The sequence below is a fragment of the Corvus kubaryi genome, unplaced genomic scaffold, assembly GCF_017639235.1.
Source record: "Corvus kubaryi isolate FWS band 111438036 unplaced genomic scaffold, C.kubaryi_AGA036_p1.0 split1-37296, whole genome shotgun sequence".
In the NCBI taxonomy this organism is placed as follows: domain Eukaryota; kingdom Metazoa; phylum Chordata; class Aves; order Passeriformes; family Corvidae; genus Corvus; species Corvus kubaryi.
In genome coordinates, this window is record NW_024582075.1 from 4,026,985 (window position 1) to 4,047,948 (window position 20,964).

At 42.2% G+C, this 20,964-nt stretch overlaps 1 protein-coding gene across 6 annotated transcripts in view; it reads left to right on the plus strand.

The window, feature by feature from the left end:
• Window positions 1-20,964, plus strand: part of SEMA6A (semaphorin 6A) — a 118,999-nt gene that overhangs the window by 76,275 nt on the left and 21,760 nt on the right. For 4 of the 6 annotated variants that reach the window (XM_042013226.1, XM_042013228.1, XM_042013227.1 and 1 more), the window contains 8 exons: window positions 316-471; window positions 1,875-2,051; window positions 2,760-2,900; window positions 2,989-3,069; window positions 4,996-5,054; window positions 6,831-6,851; window positions 6,984-7,034; window positions 14,538-14,702. In XM_042013226.1, coding sequence (XP_041869160.1) covers window positions 316-471; window positions 1,875-2,051; window positions 2,760-2,900; window positions 2,989-3,069; window positions 4,996-5,054; window positions 6,831-6,851; window positions 6,984-7,034; window positions 14,538-14,702 — 851 coding nt within the window. The remainder of the gene's footprint in view (window positions 1-315; window positions 472-1,874; window positions 2,052-2,759; window positions 2,901-2,988; window positions 3,070-4,995; window positions 5,055-6,830; window positions 6,852-6,983; window positions 7,035-14,537; window positions 14,703-20,964) is intronic. The other 2 variants (XM_042013229.1, XM_042013230.1) reach the window with 2 other exon arrangements.

Here is a 20,964-nt window from a genome sequence, read left to right on the forward strand (position 1 = left end):
AGTGGGAAGCATCAAGCCAAATGCACTCATGCAGCAATTATGTTCCATATGAATGGATAAATTACAAACGCTGTGTGTAACACTCCTGATGAAAAAATTACTGTGCTCTTAAGTGACACATGAAGTCCTTTTGAATGATAGAGCAGGATTTTAGACTTCCCTTGAGGGGCTGAGCAAGTCCACTACACTTCTCAATCCTCCTCCATGTTAAACTCCTGTAAAGTATGTCACATTTCAATGAGAGCTTCATCACAAAGGGAAGCTTGCCCTCAATGTCAAGTAAGTTTTCTGGCTTTACTCTCTTGTTTTACATAGGCCTGGCTGCTGTGCTGGCTCTACATCATTAGAAAAATATGTAACATCTAATGAGTTCCCAGATGATACTCTGAACTTCATCAAAACACATCCACTGATGGACGAGGCTGTACCTTCCATTGTCAATCGACCCTGGTTCCTGAGAACAATGGTCAGGTATGTACCACCAAGTGAACTCTTGTCCTCGCTGTAGCTGTCAAGCTGTGCTAATAGCCTTGCTTCAAATACCCTCCAACTCTGTAAATGTCCTTGGTATCCTGGGCATGAATCCAGCTAGGAATGGTGACAGAGCTGAGCAGATGCTGCGGAACTCCCTGAGCAGCTTTCAAGATAGGAAAGACCTCAGTCCTTTCCAGCCACACCATGCTGAAAATGGATGTTGCAGGAAATGCTGTGCAGGGAAGGTTTACCCGTCTGTTGGCTTATCGCTCAGTGTTTGAGACAGCTCTGTAAAAACTTTGGGCAAGGATCAGCAGACAACTCAGGAATAAGTACACAGGATACAAACATGTCTGCCAGGATATGTTCACAGGATACGTAGATGTCTGTCAGGTTATGTACTGGTAAGCTTTAATGTTTGCAGAAGCATACAGGCAGGAGGAATCTCATAGTCTCCATACTTTCTATGGCAACAAGAAAAAATAATAACAGATTTGAACAAAAACTCATAAATCAGCAAGTGTTAAATACACTATCCCCTTCCTATCAAAATACATTCCCACTCTGCTGTGGTCACTATACTACTTATCTACTGTCCAGCTGTGAACGGAATAATGTGACTAACTTTTGCCGTATTTTCATCTCTTCCTCTGAACAAGGGTAGAGTATTGTGTTGGGCAGTTAGCTCTGGAAGGGTCTGACTTAGTTTTAGTAATGTATTTTCTGTCAGGTTTTTATGTCAGGTTCTGTAGCTCCAACCAAAGACGGGAACAGCAAGCTCCACAGTGCTTCCCTTTGATAGGCAGCGCCATCTAACTGGTACCAAATCACCAGTACTTGTTTTCCATAAATTGTGCCATCCCAAGATTTGATATCACCTCAGCACTGAAGTTGCTTGGTGGTAGTTTTGTGATTATTTTTAGTGAGGTAAAATGGTGTTTAGCATCTCACTGTTGTAGTGCACTGACACAGCTTTCCCTGACAAAAAAAAAGTTGAATCTAGTTCAGCTGCTTTTAACGCGACAGAGCTTGAAATTTTAAAACAGTTCACTGTGCTGATTCTCTATCCCTGTCTGAAGAAATCACCAGGCTTTTGGACAGATAATTCCTGAACGCCCTCAGACTCTTAGCACCCCTTCAGCTTTCTGAACTTCTAGACACTTCTGTATCTAGCTATTGGATATGTGGGCATGCAAACACGTGAAAATTCCTGAACACCTGAAGAGCCAAATTGGTACAGTCTGTGTTGATTTATAGTCAGGTAGGAAAAGTGCTTAAATGTGTTTTATGGTTGCTAGAAGTCTACCATACACTTATCTGATGTGAAGAAGGGAATTAAATAAATGACAATTCTGTGATTATCTCTGTGATTTATCTGTGAAAATGCTCTATCATTTTAGATATCGCCTGACCAAAATTGCTGTTGACTCTGCTGCTGGGCCGTATCAGAACTACACTGTGGTTTTCTTGGGGTCAGAGAAGGGAATCATCCTGAAGTTCTTGGCACGGATGGGAAACACTGGTTTCCTAAATGACAGCCTTTTCCTGGAGGAGATCAATGTTTACAATCCTGAAAAGTGTGTATCTGGTTCTTTGTACTCCTGTATGGGTGACTTTGAACTTCTGATTTCCCAGAGAATAACTTGTCCCACGGAAAGGGAAGTAGTTAGAGAAGCCAAGTTTTTTGAGTAATTTTAAATTGCTTAGGGAGGGGATGTCTGCTTATCAGTCTCTACATTGCAATAAGATTTTTTTATTCAGTATGTGTAGAAAATAGTCCATCCTATGCAGCAGCTGATGGGTAATTAAAAGTGAAGTTCTGGAAAGGAAGATTAATTTTCTAATCCTATAAAAAACCCTGATTCCTCTCCAAATAACTCAACAAGCAGCAAGCTGCTCTCCAAGAGAAATTTTCCACATTTCAGTCTTCCTCAAATATGCCTAAGGGGACTTTGAAGTGAGCCATAATCATGCAGAAATTTCAGCTACTTTGAGTGCTGGAGAAGAATAAACACAAAAATGAAGGGCCGTCAGAAGCTTCTCTGGTGTGCTGTCTCTCTCCAATTCTTAACTATCCCATGCATTTTTAGTACTTGCTTATATGTCTATCAGTGGTTTTAGTGGCTGTTTTGTGTTCTTTTTCCTTGACTTATTCAATTCTACCTTTCTTGCAGATTATTTGGCAGTTTTTTGTGATTTTTTTTCAGCCTGGGGGATCATTAAGGTTTCCCCTGGTTTCCCAGCAGAGCACACTCGTAACCACATCTCACTTTTCTCCAAACCAGGTGCAGCTATGATGGCTTGGAGGACAAGCGGATCATGGGCATGCAGCTTGACAAGCCCAGCAGCGCCCTGTATGTCGCCTTCTCCACCTGTGTCATCAAGGTTCCCCTGGGACGTTGCGAGCGCCACGGCAAATGCAAAAAGTATGTGTTTTGTGGTGGCTGTCAGAGGCCTGTGCAGGGGGGAAGCTGGAGCACTCATAAATGCCAGCTTGTGCTCTTCTCTCCCAAGGGCCTGCATAGCGTCCAGAGACCCGTACTGCGGATGGGTGAAGGAAAGCGGGGTGTGCACGCAGCTGGTCCTTGGCTCCAAGTGAGTAAGGGCTCTGGCTGGACGGGCTGTGGAACTCTGGCAGTGGTGCCAGGCAGTCTTGGGCAAAGCTATTTGAAACACGGGGCTTTTAGAGAGGGAAAAATGTGGGAAGTGTTTGTTTCTACCTTATTTGCATTCACCTCCGAAATGTCTCACAAATTTTTTTGATGTGAACTGTCAGCTGATTGGTAACTGCTGAAAGAGGAGGAAGAAGAAATTGAAAGAGCTGTATTAAGGTCTGCATATTATTGAAAGGAGCGAATTGGATGGATATGTCTGGACCAGCCTGCACTGGAGCCATCACAGCTGATTAAAGAGGCAATAGAATCCAAATTAAATTACTGAAGTAATTTGTCCACTGAAAACAAAACCAGTCCTTCTAATTTACTGTGCATTACTAAGAGGAATCACAGAGCACAGTAAGGGCTTAAAACGGGTTTAGAGAAGTGCTGGATCTCCCCTTGCTTAACAGTAGAATTTAATTATTTTATGATAATGAAAGTCTGTGAAAGTTACAGGGACCAAACCCACTTCAGAGCTCACATTTCTTGGCCACTTCTGACACACCACATGACTGCCCATTCTGAGGTATACAGCTATACTCCTCATGGTAGTAGTGGAAGTGTAGCGCAGACATCACAGAGCCCTGACAGCCAGTCCCACATCTGATGCCACTTAACCCTGCTTCTGTACAGGTCCTCAGTATATAATGGACAAGTTACAATCCCTGTGCTTCTGTCTTGTTCTTAATTTGCTATTTCAATTCAAGTTATTTTGTCTGGAGATGCTATAGCCGTATGTGTCTGTATATGCTTGACTACAAAAGTGTGGGCTGTTCCTGATTTGACATTTGGTAGGGTAATGTTAAAACGCACCTGTGTCCACATCAGTTTTTCATTACTCCAAAAGCATTTGAGACTTCTTCAACTTCCATGGCAAGTTGCAGGGGACTTCCATACCTCACTTTTAAAAGCAGCTCCCACTTTCATCAATAGATCCATCGAGACAGAGGCTGTGCAGCTTGCAGTGATGGAGTCAAAAAGTGAGCAAGGCAGCTTATGTTCTGTCCAGTGCTTAGGAAGGGGATCCAGATCAGCTGTGATGATATCTGGTGAGGTTTTAAGCAAGCCAACAGGAGGTAGAGATGTTAGGTGCCCTCCTGGAGTAGCTGACAGTTGAACAGGTGTTTTAAGAACACAGAGTTAGAATGAGTTGTCTGCAAGGGTAATTATGCCTCAAGGGCAGGATACGAATATAGACAAGGCCTTGTATTTGGAAGTTTTCCAAGGTTCTTGTCATTCACCTTTGACCACACAGGAAGTTGGAAGAACAGCTTCAGTAGCTATCCAAAATCACAGAGAGAGGTTAGGAGAATAAGCTGAGCTCGTCAGCTAGAAAAACATGTGTTTGTCAGTAGAACCCCCTGTGTTAAAGGGAACACCTTTTGAGGGATGGACCTTATGCCTTGCAGCCTCATCCAGTGTCATACCTAAGTGATTGCTGAAATGCAGGTTGTCTTCCTCGAGCACAGTACCTGCCCGATGGGTTGGCTTCCTTCTCCCACCAAAGTGCCAGTGCACATGGTCTGCTCTGTGCAAAGGTTAAGGTAGGGTTACAGTTGCTCCCAATAACATTATATATTTAACAGTTTAAAAAACGCAAGTCTTTTTTTCCCTTGGTAACGAGGCATGCAGTGGATTTTTAAAAGGTAGTAATATAAAGTATCATCAGAAGCCAAGAAATCATTAAACAGTGATGAATAGCTCAAACGTGTATGTTGCAGTTTTTCAGCCTTTGTGTGGAATTTTCAAAGAAATAGCCAGTTTCACAGCAGGGATTTATTTCAATTGAACACATGATAATTTCTTTCTGGTTATGCCTATGACTGTTGTTATTCATACTGTTTTGTTTCTTTCTATTATTTAGACTGGGATTTGAACAGGACGTAGAACGTGGCAATACAGATGGCCTGGGTGACTGCCAAAGTAAGCAAAGCTTTTACCTCTGTTTACCGTGTGTCACAGTATCCTTCTGAATGCCTCAAATCACCAGTACCTGTCAGGCATTCTTTTGTAGCAACATAAGCCACAACAGAGACAGCAATATAGTTAATGATGCAGGTTCAGAAGAAGAATGGTTGTTTAAATATGTTTGAGGAAAATAGCCCAGTTCACGTGATTTATACAAACATCGGACTTCAGAGTGGTTACATAATGAGAAAAGCTCAGCTCTAGAGGATATTGATTACAGCAATGGCATAATGAATTGGGGTCATTGTCTTTATTAGCCATGGTGGTTGGGTTGTTTACATAGATGTACAGAAGTGGCTTGGTTTCTTGGTGTAGTCTGTGACTTGCACTACATTCCCATGCAGCACTGTGAGACAGTGAAATATATCTTCGATTTTGGATCCAGATCAAGAAATGGCAACTTCTTAGTTTGTGAGTCTTAGGGAATTTTACATACAGTCTGGACAACCTTGTGGTATTAAGGGTCAGGTACTATTGGCATTGCCTAAGAAATTTTAATGGTAAACCTTAAGTACTGACAGCGTGAGCTGGAAGTTTAAACACAGTCTTTAAACATTTACAGTTTTGTACTGAAATGCTTAAAAGTGCATAGTTTGCACTGCATGCAAAGAAACTTCGCATGCTGACTTCTGAGCCTTCAAGAATACCAATGTCTGTGTTCAGGACAGCTCTTGTTACAAATGTTCTCACTGAGATTGATGTAATTCTGATCTCCAAATATTATTTATAAACCTCATGAAATCAAGACTTTCATTCTTTTCAGTGTAATTTGCACTGATGCAGTAAAACAGATGAAGCTGAGGAATCAACGTACAGTGAGAGAGTCATTACTTCTGCAACACAGAGGAAAATAACAGAGGGCTAGACTGTCATGGGACACAGTGTGGGCCAGCTGCTCTGGAGAAAGCCAGAGCCTTCTCATGCCTTGTGCATCCTTATTCAAGAGCCATTAATTCCTGTGATCACTGTGCATGAAGGAGTACAAGGATTTCAGTCTCTGTCCTAAGACAGGGTAATATAGACTGTCTCAAATATTTTTGAAGGAGGTGTAAAAAGATTTTTGAAGGAGGTGTACACATAGGCCTCCCCCTGTTCCCCTGCAAAATCGGTTAGCACCAAAATGTATCTTTGACCTTTTCAACCAGTTCTGCTCTCCTTGGGCAAATAGGTTAGTCAGGAGTGGAGTGGAGCTGATATCAGTTACATATAAAAGAAGGGTAGGAAATTATTCAGGAGCAGCACATTGTGCTCATGGACAGAGATCTGCTTCTGTGCAGAGAGCAACAAAGCCCCTACCCTGCTTAAATCCCTCTTTAGCCCTGAATGATGCATTGACCCTTGACACTGCACCGGGGTAGATTTCATTCCCTGCTAACCCAGCTGATCTTATTACTTCATGTGGTCTTGGGTCACCTGAGTTTTGTCCTCATTGACTCACATTGCTGGCTGCATCCCCTGCAATGCTTTGCCTTAGACTAGGACTTGCAAGGAAAGCAGGGAGGGCACTGGTCCTCCCACTCCCATATCTCCTGTACAGAGCCAGTCATGAACACTTTCAAAGCCAGACATTGTTTGTGGGTATGTATGAATATTAGTTTTGCCTGGGTCCTTAGTGTAAAATTCACACATTTATAAATATCAGCTGAAACATTAATGGTTAGTAGCAGCAAACTACTTAAAAGAAAAAACAAGATAGAAATAATGATTTTTCCCCTGTTATTTTTCTTTCAGATTCCTTCGTAGCCCTGAATGGTAAGGAAGTTCTTAGTTTCATTATTTATTGACAGCAAATCCATTTTGGAGGAATCACTTTTTACTAAACTTTTAAGTATTTTCATACTTTTGTTATATTTAATATTTCTTCCCAATTTATTTTGTTCATAGACATTTCAACTGCTTCACCTGATCATGAAATGTCTTACTACACAGTGTATGGTCAGTTTATGAGTGTTTTTAAAAATTCTCCCCAAATCCTTGTGTCAGCTAGTAGTTCCTGTACTCAAATAGTTTTTGCCCTATTTTACTTGTTTTGTCTTGGTTTTGAGGGCCCGATTCACTAATCACAACTAGGATTGAGTCTTACCTCTTGATTTTATGACACTGAACCGTGCCATAAATCAAATCCCTCCTGATGGGAGAGAATTTTCTAAAAGTCCTTGCGAGGAGTTTCAAAGATAAACCGAGACTTTTCCTTGAGTTTCAATGCTGCCAGATAGTTGTTTATTAAGTCTTACCAGAGGAACAGAGCCACTAGCGTGACCCAGGTAGAGCATAGAGCACAGAAAGCAGGAGAGAAGTCTCTAATTATCAAGATTTACACGGCCTTTTAAAGATAATTTAACCAATAGTTACTAAAAACGTACATTATTTTCACTTTCCTACCAATTATTCAGTAACACAGCCAGGAACTGCGGAATTCTCTATCCAGTCATTCCAAACTACTTTTACTGCAGAACATGGAGTAGTAGAAGAAGGAGAAGAAGGTTTAGAGAACAACAACAATCCTCCATTTTGATATTTTTTACTCTTATCTATTTACTACAAAGAGTAGCCCAAAACCTCTATAAATTTTTCACCCTGTGACAATCTTACATAGTAGTCTATCACCTAATTCACACCACTGTATTTTCTAGTTCCTGTCTGATCATTGGTAATTTTTTCCAAGGTTGGAGGTAAAAACAGTGTTGTTCAGGGGGGTAAGAACCCTTAAAAACAGGCAGAGAAATATTCTTGGCACTCTGGGTCCCTACAATTTTTAATCTCTCTTTTCTTGTCTTCCCTCAAAACTGTCTCCATTGAATTAAATTCAGATATGGCCTATTTTAATGGCATGCCAGCAGTCATGATTAAGAGCATGCTTCACCTGAACACTCAAACACTTGGGTACGGTGATGCATCTTATCTGTTCACCAGGAGAAACAAGATAGTAGTTCACATCATACTCATGAGCTGTCCAGGCTGGTGTCACTACAGCTACAGCAGCTAGTCAGATACCTTAGGGAAAGCAGCAGAACTATCCCTGGGTTACAGAAAGATCTCTCATAAGGAAAATTAGCCTTTTGCCCATGTGGGTTGAGACTGGATTATGCCTCAATTCCTGAAGGTTCTTGTCACTTCTAGGGTGAGTCATTTATGTTGTCCATTCAAGTTCAGATAGCAAATTAAATTACCTGAAGAGGATCATTTCTGCAAGCCTAGAGTAGCAGGTTCCCATGAGGCAGCTGTTACTCTGTGCTCACAGTGCTTTCTACCACTTTGTTCTGCACATTTGGAAGTGGATTACGCTGGTTCTTGAAGAGTAAATGTCTTCATGAGGAATAAATGCAGAATAAATAATCCCTTTAAATTCAAACCTAGACATATACTGCAATAGCTTTTCTTATAGACATCCTGAACAAAGACAAGTACTCACAAGCTAAGAGGATGTGTGGTATTTATTGCTGCCAGTGAAATCAATGGCAAAATTCCATCTGGGGTGGAAGCTTTCTTGTGAAGTTGCTTTCAGGCCTTACAAGACTAGCAGTTCATTAGGGCTGGATCAAATTCACCACACTTTGGGCTGAACATAGCAAGAGGTAGGTTAATGTGAAGTTGTGATGAACTTTTATTTGATCCTTTCATTTCGTGCCTGCAGAATATGTAGGTGTAAGACCAAACCAATGACAACTCAGTACAGCAGAATATAAATAACTGGAGGGACAGTAATGCTGTTCAGCATTTGTAAAAATACAGACAAATTCCCCTTGCTTTTTATTACCAGGAAATGAAAAATGTGCAGGTGAAACTTATTTGAAAGTATGGTAATGAAAACCAGTGGAGGGAATGTACAAAATCAAAGGCAAGTTGAGACTTTCTAGTGTATGGAAGACTGACAGTTTCATCTGCATATACATTTTATACTTTCTTTCATTGTAAAATCGCTGTATTTCCAATGCATGGAGCAGTAATTAAAGAAGAGTAACAATCAAATCCATACTGCTGAATGTAAAGATAAAGAGAGTGGCTTTGGGCATAGTGCTGATGTGCCAGAAATGTTCTAGATTTCCTGCTTCTAAGAGAATTCATAGTCTGCAGTTATAGCTGTGGAACTACGGTTTGGATCCTGCCAGCTAGAGTATTAGTAGGTACTTTAGTAAAAACTGATATTTTAATCTGACCAAGAAAGCAGAAGAGTTTTTCAAGTGAGCAGCAGAATGACGAAAGCTGAAGTCCAAGAGAGCACAGTTAACAAAAGAGAGTACATTTTACTGTCCAGGCATGTCAAGGCCAAAGACAGACTCCATAAATGAACCCAGCTTTTAAAGTAGGACCTTACAGACAGGTGCAATGGAGAAACACTGACCCAGCATTAACATGGGTTCTCATTCATGCCCAGTCTTTTACAGATTATTTCATTGACTCCTCTCAGGTACATCCTAATAACATGGTCTCCATGCAAGTCAGCTCCTCCTTTTATGGGTTTAGTTAAAATACCAATTCTTGTATTATTGCAGTTGGGCTTTCTTTTCACCTACCACTTGTCTCCTCTATTGATCTTCCACATCAGGAGTGCAAAAATTCTAGGATGAGCTAGTAAAACAGTCTCAGTAAACATGTTCATGTTTGCCAACTGTAGTAACTGGTCTGAGTAATTCTTTTTCTTGAAAATACAAAAATGTTATGAATGGTCTAATTTGATGTTACTGAGCACAGTTTAATGCAAAAGTAAATGGTATGTTGTAATGGATGAGGCCTCAGAACACTGGGATATACCAGAATACCAACCAAGTGAATGCTCAGAGCTCTTCTGGATTCAGTGGGCTAAATATATCCAAAGTCATCTAAACTTCCAAAAGAAGTCATAAGGCCTGATTCTCTTCATTTACTCCACTATAAATCACCCTCCTTCAACAGACTTACTGCCAATCTAGCAGTGTGAATGAAAGGAGAACCAAGCCCTTAATCTTTGTGTTCTTGGCACCAGCCTCCTCCTAAGTTTGGCACATGGCCTCTCTTCCTAAGGCAGTCTCACATTATCAGTTGCAAACAAGTGCAAAGTCCACACAGGTGACTCAAGTGACACCCAAGGAGAGGATAGCAGACTGACAGTCTGGATGCAGAAAGTCAGAGAGAAATTATGCAAGAGCCACATATTTAAACAAGGAGATTAAGCTGGATACCTCTGCAAAATTCTAAGCAGCTTCAGTTACCTTTGGAAACATCAATTCTTAGTGAATTGGGCCCTTATATTACCCCCTAGCCATAGTCCTCTCTCTCTCTATAGTATTGATTTAACTTTTCCCTCTAATTGTCTAATTAGGTTGCTATAGCTGTTAATAGGATAGCGTGCAGATATCTTAACTTCTGAGATTCTAATGACTTGTGCATATTAGAGTAACTGTCAAATACTGATAGTATTGAATCTCTGTCTTTGTTTTAAACCTGAAAAAAAAACCTCTTTACATTTTACAAGTGCACTTCAGAACAAGCTATAGTTAGAGAAGTGCAGCCTTTTTGAATGGTTATCCGTGCTTGTAGACAGCAAGTGCTTTTACTCTGCCTCTGTTACTTGATTACAGCACTCCAAATGAAAAGTTTTTGCAAATAATGGAAGCACCTAAACCAGATTTTTTTAGAGTGTGTCTGTTTGATTTTTACATGTTTTCTTTAAACGGAGACATTTGAAAAGCACTATGCATACAGTTATTCAAAAGCTTTGTTTTAAAACAAAGGCAGAATTGTTTTTTCAGATGTTTTTGTATTAACCGTTATTAACACAGAGGTACTGGCCACATCTCAGATGGGCTAAAGCCTCGTTAAATTTCAACAAAGCTTATTTGCAAGTCAGAGTGGCAAAAAATGGTGTAATGGGAAAAAAAGGCCCACTACACATTGCAAACTATACAGCGCATTGTAAAGGCTTGATAATGGCTGTGTGTGAGAGGGCCAGGACTGGGTTGCCTGCCACTTCAGTCTTTTCTCTGTTTTTGAGAGAAACTTAAGTAGCTCATACATTTGTGGTGCCACTCTGCTCAGAAGTGAAATTCACCCAGTGGGACTGGCTATTCAGGCACCTACAGGACACTGTGATACTGCTTACAGGAGCAGGATCACTGCCTATGGTAAGTGTTTGAAAAATACAGGTCTAACACAACTAGGACAGGCTATTAAGGTTTAATCTGCTCCTGCCCTGCTTCCTCAAAATCAAATGGAAGAAAGTTTATCTCAATTAGCTGTGTAAGCTTGCTTCTCAGTGGGTATTAGACTAATACATTGGTAATAGAGAGAATAGGCTGATTTCTTGCATTTGTGTGGAACCCCTCTCTACCTAGTGACCATCTGGTACACATTAATATCTTCACAAAGCCTTCGCCTTCCATTACCAGGAAGTTCTCTGTGTATTGGCAACATACGGTTCAAGAAATCTGGTTTTTTTCCCCAGAAAATGTGTCCCTTAGGCATATACTTCCTCTAGATTACTGTATTATGAAATGTTTTTCTTTAACCATACTTACAGCTTTTCCTTGGAATCCCTCCTTTAAGCACACTTAAAAGTGCAAGTGTTTGGAAAGAGATATAGGCATATAAATGCATATCAAACACAGGCATAAAATATGATTGCTACTTGGCAAGATTTTCTTCTCTTTTACCTCTTTATCAAGCAATGACTAATTGCTTTCTTATGCTGAGTGCAGCACTATTTGTAAGCTGACCAAATACTGTACACATTACTATTGTTGCTGAATGGGGTATTAACTTGAAGACTGGAACCCCATGAATGCTTGCACTGTGGTTTACTCCTTAGAAAAAGAAAACATGAAAATTCCATAATTTCTGTTTTCTAGCCTGTTCTCTGCCCTATTATTTGTCTTGTTTCTTGGGGATGAGCACAGGAGTTGACAAGCGTAAAATAGTGTTGGAGTGAACGCTTTCAGGATCCAGCATATTCTTGCTTCAAGAGGGAGTGTGTTTTCAGTTGCTGGACCTCTGCCTGTCCCTTTGGACACAAACTGTCCTGGTGCAGGACTGCTGTGGAGCAGGCAACACGTTTGGATTGGAGTTCATTGCCGTCTATCTGTGTGTTACCAATATTCCCAGCCATGCTGTGGCTTATGGAAACCTTTTAAAAGAGGATCATGTCTGGCTTCTCTTTTCTATTTGGTCAACATTCAAAGCTCTGTCTTTACAAAACAAATTTAATTTGCTATTTTAAAGAAAGATGGCTGGGAGAAACCTTACTTTCTACCATGAGAGGGTAAAAAATAATCCACTGCCCTTTTCAGTGTAAGTCTTCAGACTGACATCCAGAGCTAAATCAGTTAACAATCAGCTGTAGTTGAAGGTTGGCTTCATGGTGAGAGCACTATAAATTTAACCAATTTTTCTTTCTAAGCATACAAGTTAAGGGAGTTCATGTTGTGTCCATGTCCTATGCAAAACATAGTCCAAAATGCTCCCATATGTAATTTGGTGCAGTAAATCAAAAGGGCTCCTCCAAAACTTACAGAGGAGCACAGGCTTTTTTTTTTTTTTTTAATGTAAAATCATTAATATTCAACAGGACTTCTTTAAATCGTAACAGCATCTTAATAGAAGTTGCAGCATTTTGCTGACGTCATCAGTAGTTCAACACCGCTGGTAAAAGGGCTGGATAAAATGAAGCATGTGGGTGCATCAAAAAGCTTGGGGAGATTGGTGGCCAACATTTAGATTTTTGATTGTTGAAGTGGAATTGAGGATCTAGGTTCATCATCTTTCTCTACACTTCTGAGAGTGAGGGCTGCATGGCTTTAGAAGCCATTTAAAACAGCCTTTTTGAGATGCAGCTTTCAAAAGCTTTGTGCTTAGCCAGTAGCTGTTTAAAATAAACTACAGAAGCACAGGCTCTACCTGCCCAACCCTGTGCCTTCTCTGTGAGGCTTTAAATTTCAGCTCCTTGTGTTTATCTGTCTCTGCCCCAGTGAGTCTCAAATTATTTTTCTGAGCAGTGAAGCAAGATCAAGGGAAGGAGCAGGGAGAGGGTCCCTGCTAGGGCAGCCTGTAGCCAGGTGATTGGACTCCTCTCCAAGGGAGATTCATCTAGGGAAGGAAAATTAATTCGCTGGGCTGTTCAAAAGGAGACAGGAGAAAGGAGGGCTGCTGTCAGTCTGTCTGGCATTATCTGAAGAAAAAGAGTTATATGGCATTCTGTTTGTGAATAATCCAATTCTGTTAGTTTGTGTTTGAGCATGTGTCAAAAATCCCTCTTTTAATGGGCTCTTTAAAAAAAGTAGGTAATGGGACATAGTTACTCCACATCAAATTAAGGAGGCCCAGAATTCCTTGAGTCCTGATGAAAATAACTCACTTTGGCACATGTACTGAAAGGAAACTTTCAGAATGGTTTTGAGGTCAAAATGCTGTCGTGTGGATGGCATTTGGTGCCCTCTTCCCAAAGCAGCTGAGTCACTGGGAAGTCCAGGTGGGAGCTGTCTTTCAGAGACAGTTAGACCCCAAGCATCTCAAGCATTTTAGGTGCTGATGTACTTCTCAGATCTAGCTGCAAAGAATGTTTGAGTCTACAAACACGCCGCTGTCCCCGCCAAACTGCCTTTCAAATTGTGCAGTATTTCCAGTGGGGCACATTCTGTGAATGTGCTGTTTGTTGGGGTATATATGATATGTGAGAAGCTGATCAGTTCAGGACAGCAGTAAAAATGTCTAGAGCATTTGTAATGGAAAAAAGGCATGTGAGACATCAGTCTCAGCTGCTGCTGGAGTCATGGGTTCTTGGGCAGATCCATGGGGTGAGGCATTGTCTGCGCTGTCACTCTGAGCAGAAATGGTGTTCAGCCTTGTGCTTGTTTCAGAGCCATTTTGTACCATCAGCTCAGAAAGGACCAATAGGGATGGTGCAAGCTGGCCCAGGACATTTCCCGACTGGAGAGGAATGCTGCAGAGTGAACACACTGGTGTTAGGAAGTCCTTCATTCCCCTGGAGGGCATGAGGGTAGAGTGCCTCATGATGTCACCATTTTGTAGTTCTTCTGGCATTCCCACTGAGTTTCAGCCATTTTAGACGTTGTTCTGTTTTAAATTGATTTTTTATTTGCTTTTTGAGTGAGCCAGTACCAGACAGCATGGGCTGACACTTCAGTTTGAGTCAGGCATATGTACTGAGTCCAGCCAAAAGATGCTTGACTTCGATGACGTGTGCTTACCCTCTTTCATATGCATTTGTTGAGAAGCACAGAACTGCCAGCCCAGTGGCAGCACCTCTTAGCACCCGGATCTGGAAGGTTCAAATCCCCTTTCTTTGGAGTCATGTTTTGAAGGACTTTTGAAACATTGCTCAGCCTAAGACAGGATGTTCACCCGTCACAGAAGCAGAGCAGTGCATACATTCCTGAGCATGGGGAGGTAGCGTGGTAAGTGACTAATGAGACTTGTCTTCCCTACCTGTATTTATAATGTAAACAGGACACTCCAGTTCCCTAGTCCCAAGCACCACCACTTCTGACTCTCGCGCTCGACAGGGTTATGATGCTAGGGGACGCATGCTGGATTGGAAGGATCCGCTTGGTTCATCTGAAAATACAGATCCATATGTGGCAGTTTCATCCCATAATCATCAAGACAAGAAGGGTAAGGCCTTGGAAATGACATCCTGTGGTGAGGAGGGAGGGGGAGGAGGACTAAAGTGTAACTGCTTCCAGCTGGCTCAGAGTAACATGTAATGAAACTCCTGTGCTATAATTAAAAGCTTATCGTAAAGTCTGAAACTAAACAGCCAATCTTAGATTCAGTCCTAGATAATTCACTGCCTGAGAAAACCACACAAAGCAAATAAAGTGTATGCCTTTATAGAGATTTTTGTGCATGTGTATGGGAATGAGGGAAACAGAGGAGATTTAGCTCTCTCTAAATTTGATCTGCCCTGTTCTCTGACAAAGCAAGAGCCATGGCTTCCTATTGTTCTTAAGGATGAGTTTTTATATTGCCTTTCTCTCTATACCCAGGGCAGCACAGCAGTTCTCAGTTAATTTCACATTATTTCCATCTCTCAACACCATAGAATCATGAAGAGCTTTGACTTGGAAGGCACCTTAAAGATTATCTTGTTCCAACCCCCCTGCCATGACCAGGAACACTTTCCACTTGACCAGGTTGCTCCAAGCCCTGTTCAACCTGGCCTTGAACACTTTCACGGATGGGCCATCAACAATTCTGGGCAAACTGTTGCAGTGCTTCACCACCCTCAGAGTAAAGAATTTCTTCCTAATATCTAATTTAAACCTGCCCCCTTTCAGTCTTTACCCCTTGTCCTATCACTACGTGCCCTTGTAAAAAGTCTCTCTCCAGCCTTGATATATCCCCCTTTAGGTACTGGAAGGCTGCTGTAACATCTTCCCAGAGCCTTCTCTTCCTCAGCCTGAACAACCCCAGCTCTCTCAGCCTGTCTTCACAGGACCGGGGTGCTCCAGCCCTCTGATCATCTTCATGGTCCATGTCTTTTCTGTGCTGGAGACCCCAGAGCTGGACACAGCACTCCAGGTGGGGTCTCACATGAACAGAGCAGAGGGGCAGAGACCTCTTCCTCAGCCTGCTGGCGAAGCTGCTTTGGATGCAGCCTGGGATACATTTGGTTTTCTGGGCTGGGAGTTGCTCTGACTTAGGTACTTTCCACTTGGCCTTGTTAAACCTCGAGGCTCCTATTGGCATACTTCTCAATCTTGTCCAGGTCCCTCTTGATGGCATCCTGTCCTTCAGGTGCATCAGTCACAGCACACAGCTTGATGTCATCTGCAATCTTGCTGAAGGCTCACTCAAAGCCACTATGTCATTGATGAAGATACCGGTCCCAAAATTGACCCCTACGGGATACCACTTGTCACTGATCTCCATTCAGATATCAAGCCATTGATGACTATCCTCTAGATAAGGCTGTCCAGTGAATTCCTTATCCATTAAATTGTCCACCCATCAAATCCATCTCTCTCCAATTTAGAGAGAAGGATGTTGTGTGGAACCATGTCAAAGGCTTTACAAAATTCCAGATAAATTACATACTCTTTCCTTGTCTGCTGATGGAGTCTCTCTACCAGGTTGGTCAGGCAACACTTTCCCTTGGTGCAGCCATGCTGGCTGTCTTAAACACCTCACTGTCCTCCATGTTCCTTAGCAGAGCTTCTAGGAAGGTATGTTCCATGATCTTCCCAGGCACAGAGATAATGGGACTGACAAGTTGGGAGTTCCCAGGCTCCTTCTTTCTACCTTTTTTTAAGATGGGTACAATGTTTCCCTTTTTCCTGTGACTTCACCTGACTGCCGCGCTTTTCAAATATCATGAAAAGTGGCTTGGTAATTAAATCAGCCAATTGCTGGGACTCTGGGATACACCTCGTCACATTCCATAGACTTAGGTATGTTCAGGTTCTTCAAGTGGTCCCAAACCTGATTTTTCCTTACAGTGGGAGGGACTTTGTTCCCCCAGGCATTGTCTTGTGAACTGTACACTTGAGAGGGGTGAGAAGAGAGGTTGCAAGTGAAGACTGAGGCAAAAAAGTTGTTGAGTACCTCAGCCTTCTCCTCATCCACTGCAGTTTGCCAGCCTTGCTCACCAGGTGGAGCATGCCTTCTTCAACCTACCTTTTCCCTTCCTGACCCCATCCTTACACAACCAGACTGTGTTCCTATATTGTTCCCATGATACTTGTCCCTTTTTCCACCACCTGTGCATTTCCTTTTCGCCCCTTAGTTCAGCTTGCAGGTCCCAATATAGCCATCCAATCTCTTGTCTTCCTTCTCCAATTTCTTTCACCTGGGTTTCACTCTTCCCTCTTGGGAGATATCCTTAAAGATCTGCTCCCTTGTCCTTGAGGGCAGTTTCCCAGGGGGCCCTCCTGACCTCCCTGAGAGAGCTGAAAGTTTGCTTTTCTAAAATGCAGGGTCCTGGCTTTACTCTCTGCCTGACCCATGTGCCTGAGGACTGTGAAATCCACTGGTGCATGATCACTGCAGCCCAGACTGCTGCCACTTTGACATCACCTATCAGCTCACTTGGGCTGGTGACCATCAGGTCCCGTATACCAATATAGATAATGACAGCCTGCTCTAGTTTAACAGTTGAAGAACTGGGAGTAGCCCTAGTCACTGGGCCTCAGTCCCACTGTCTTCAATGAGACCCGAGCATAAAATACCTTTTAGAATCATTAGCGTACATTAAGTGTTGCGTAAATGACTGCTCGTGTGGAGAGAGTCTATGTTTTGTTTTTCACACACCAAAAGGTTGGGATTTAGGTGTCATTTCACAGTGCTCAGACCAGTGCTGAAGCACAGGCGTCTAATACAAACCCTGTCCTTTGGCCTCCACTTCCCCTTTGCCAGACATACAGGGAATTAGGCAGAGAATTGCCAAAATTTGCCACTTGAACATAGAGAAGAGGAACCTTTTCTCCTATGTAAAGATGGTGGTGCCCATCATTGTATCTTGACCCTGATCATTCTTCCAGCTCCTTTTAATCTGTATCTCAGAGACTTTAAAATGGTCCCTTTCAAACAGGGGAATTAGGTTCAAATAGCTCCACTGCCTAGAGAGATCTGAATCCTTGTTATTCTTCTCCAGGGTGTTCTTAGATCTCTTCTTTCAATCTCTGTTCTGTTGAAGATGTTTTGCTCTGTGTGGACTAATTAAGTACTCAGTGTGTCAGAAGGAAGATGAGTATGAGCAAAACTCACTTGCTGAGTGGTTAGGGCGCTCACCAGGGGCAGGAACACACAAGTTCAGTTCTTTCTGCTAGGAATACTTGATATAAAACACTTAAAATATTAATTGAAATGTGGATTCCAGTCTCTATTGTTCATGCATTTTATATGAAAAACTCATTAGACAAAAGCATCAGCTGTTCCTAGAAAAGCTACTGGCATGCGAGACCTGATGCTTTCCATTGTCTGCCCAAACTAGTAGGTTACTAAATCATATTCCTTCCCCCCCATCTGACCCACTGAATCTTGAATTCTCTGCATTAGCTGTGGAGGCTTTCAGCAAGGGGTGTGATGAGCACATTAACATCACAGAACAGTCTTCAGCAGAGCTGCACGACAGCTGCTGGTGGTCTGGACCCAGACTGTGACCTCAGTGCCTGTTATTCATGACAGCCCCAGATACACAATGCCTCCCACAGTCCAGGGGTATCCAGGGTTTCTCATGGAACTCCCCAGGACTGACCTCAAAGAGCCCTCACAGTTCCTAACCATAAAGGCAATGGGCGTCACCTGGCTGGCCCAGCAGAGACAAAGCCTGAAGCACTTTTCCAGCTGAGGAGGTCAGTCAAATTAGGCACAAGATACAGTAAAATTTCTTGAGATACCATGGAAAGCATTAATCTAGTATCCTTGGCTTTTAGGCTTATTGGCAGGAAATTGAATATGAAGATTTAAATTCCCACAGGCAGAGGATGTGAACTTGTCCCCCACCTCCCAGCTAATTAGCTTTTCCTATAGAAAAAGGGAAAAACTGCCCCTGTTTGAACAATTGTTTTTCTTAGAGCTTAACCCTGTAGACATTCTGGGAGAATAACTGCAAAATGTAAACTAAAAAAAGTGAATTTCTAGAACCTGATCAGTCTTACTTGTGTGTTAAGCACAGAGCCTCTTTGCACTCTGCAGACCTGTGGGCTGCTGAGCCTTGGCAGAGGAGGAAATGCAGGTGGCTGCAGTACTCAGACTCAAAACCATCATTTCAGGTGCAAGGGACTGACAGCAAGGAAGATGAAACATCACACTCCTAATTCCAGTTTAAGCTCAGTTTGAGATACCATCTTCATTTTTTAATTCCTCATCCCTTGCTCTTCAGTTGTAGAAAGGCAATTGAGCAAAAGTGGTTTCTGGGTATCACTTACGTGGCAGAGGGAAGGCATATAAACCTGCATGCCCTCCTAAAGATGGCATGTGATTTACCTAGCACTCTTCTTTCCTCTCAACAATGTCAATGATAATGCTGACAGCCAAAAAATGAGGATCTTTTCTTTCTCTGTCCAATCGGTTAGTAACACCTGTTATACAAAATACTTCATTCAAGGGGACATTTCTTAGAAAATCCAGTGTTCCCACTTCTGAAAATAAGTGGTATCTTTCTCTTGTCCACCCTGAAAGGGGGAGATGGACGGACGGACGGACAGAAGGAAGGAAGGGAGGGATAGAGGGATGGATCCTTGAACACAGCTCCTCTGCTGCTTCTAGACAGGAGAGTGGTGTCAGAAACCACCAAAAGGGGAAGATCTGCCCCTTTATGTACCCAGAGGAATGCAGAGATGTGTATGCATTTTAATGGCACTTTATTTGTTATGTGTGAGTCCCTGCTTCACAAGTCTTCTGAAAAGCAATGCTTAATAGATGGAAAGCTAGCTCTTAAAAGCATCTTGTATGCCACTAGCAGCTTTCAGAAAAGCATGCAGTGAAAATATTAATAAATGTATGGCTGTTGGATTCTAGTAATTTTTGCTTCAATTCACTGGCTGATGAAGTGGCTTACATTCAATACTTCCCTCCCCAGGGAGTGATGGTTACCAAAGAGCCTTATAAGCACTTGACAGGGTCATTTAAATATCATGCATTCTTTGGTGCCTAGTTATGAATATTGACAAAGCTGGAAGCAGTCTACACACATCAAAACAATGGCGGCAGAGGTGACCGCATGGTTGTTTACCATTACCATCTACTAGTGTGCTGTTACTCCTTGCCTTGCCCAGTCAGAGCCAGTTAGCTCCAAAATTCTGTTGGTTTGTTGTTTCAAAAGGGCAAAGCAAAGAGTTCTTACACAAAGTTTTATCAAGAAATGTTACACTTACAATCCTTTTATCAAGATTTTGTTCCCACTTTTGCTGTGATTTCTTTTGCTTTCACACATTCACAAAGAAAATTTTTTTTTAATATTTTCTCCTTGTTTTGCAAGGTGCTTTGTGTTTTTCTTCACTGGTTGTGTCTATTCCTTTGAGCAGTGTTTTCTTTCTTTTTCTGTGCTCACAAATGGCTCCTTACTGATTGTACTAATTGTATAGAATCCACTTGCTGTTTTCTTTACTGTAGCATGGTTGCTTTGATGATGTCACATCCATCCATATGCTTCACTTTTAATTCAGTGCAGGCATCTTGGGGAATATCTGTGGGGTGTGAAGACGGGGTTCTTTAAAAGGGTTGACTCATGGGAATGTGACATTTGTGTGCCACAGCTTTAGTAGCTAAATATACTCTGGGACTGTTGTTTCTGAGCTACATCACATTTCTTGCCAAGATGAAAATGTGTAGTGCAACCCATAGAGTGGGAATTGTGCATTGCCATCCCACTGGCATTTTCATTTTGGCCATTAAGGAATCTGCCCTTTCTATTGCAGGCAAAAAAAAAAAAAAAGCTCTGATTTGGCAAGTTACAACCCTCTTTCCTATTCTCCTCCCATCTCCCCAGAAAACTAAATCAAACCAAACCAAAAAAAAAGCCAAAAGAACAGCACATGTTCTAGAGTATGTTTATGTTTTGTTTTCTTTCTTGCTGTGTTTTAGTGTTAATTTAATTGTGTGTTTCTCACCTTTGTTGAAACAGTTTCCCCAACCTTGCTGTCTAACCTTCCCCCCTGCTGCCATTGTACTTGGTCTTCCTCCCTCCGCAGTCGGAGTCATGAAGCTCCTGCTGTGGAGCACTCCAAGGCTTTACCCTCTACACCCCAGTAGTGCCGTAGTGCTGCGTCCCTCTGTAGTCGTCCTACTAACAAAGGGGGGAGTAGAGATGTATGGCTGTTCGACAGGCCTCCATGAAGAAAACAAAGTGATTTTCTTCAAGAGTAGCTGGCCCTGTCTCTCACTACCCTGCTGCCCTTCTCTGCTGCCTTCTGTCCTTCCTGCCTCCATTCAG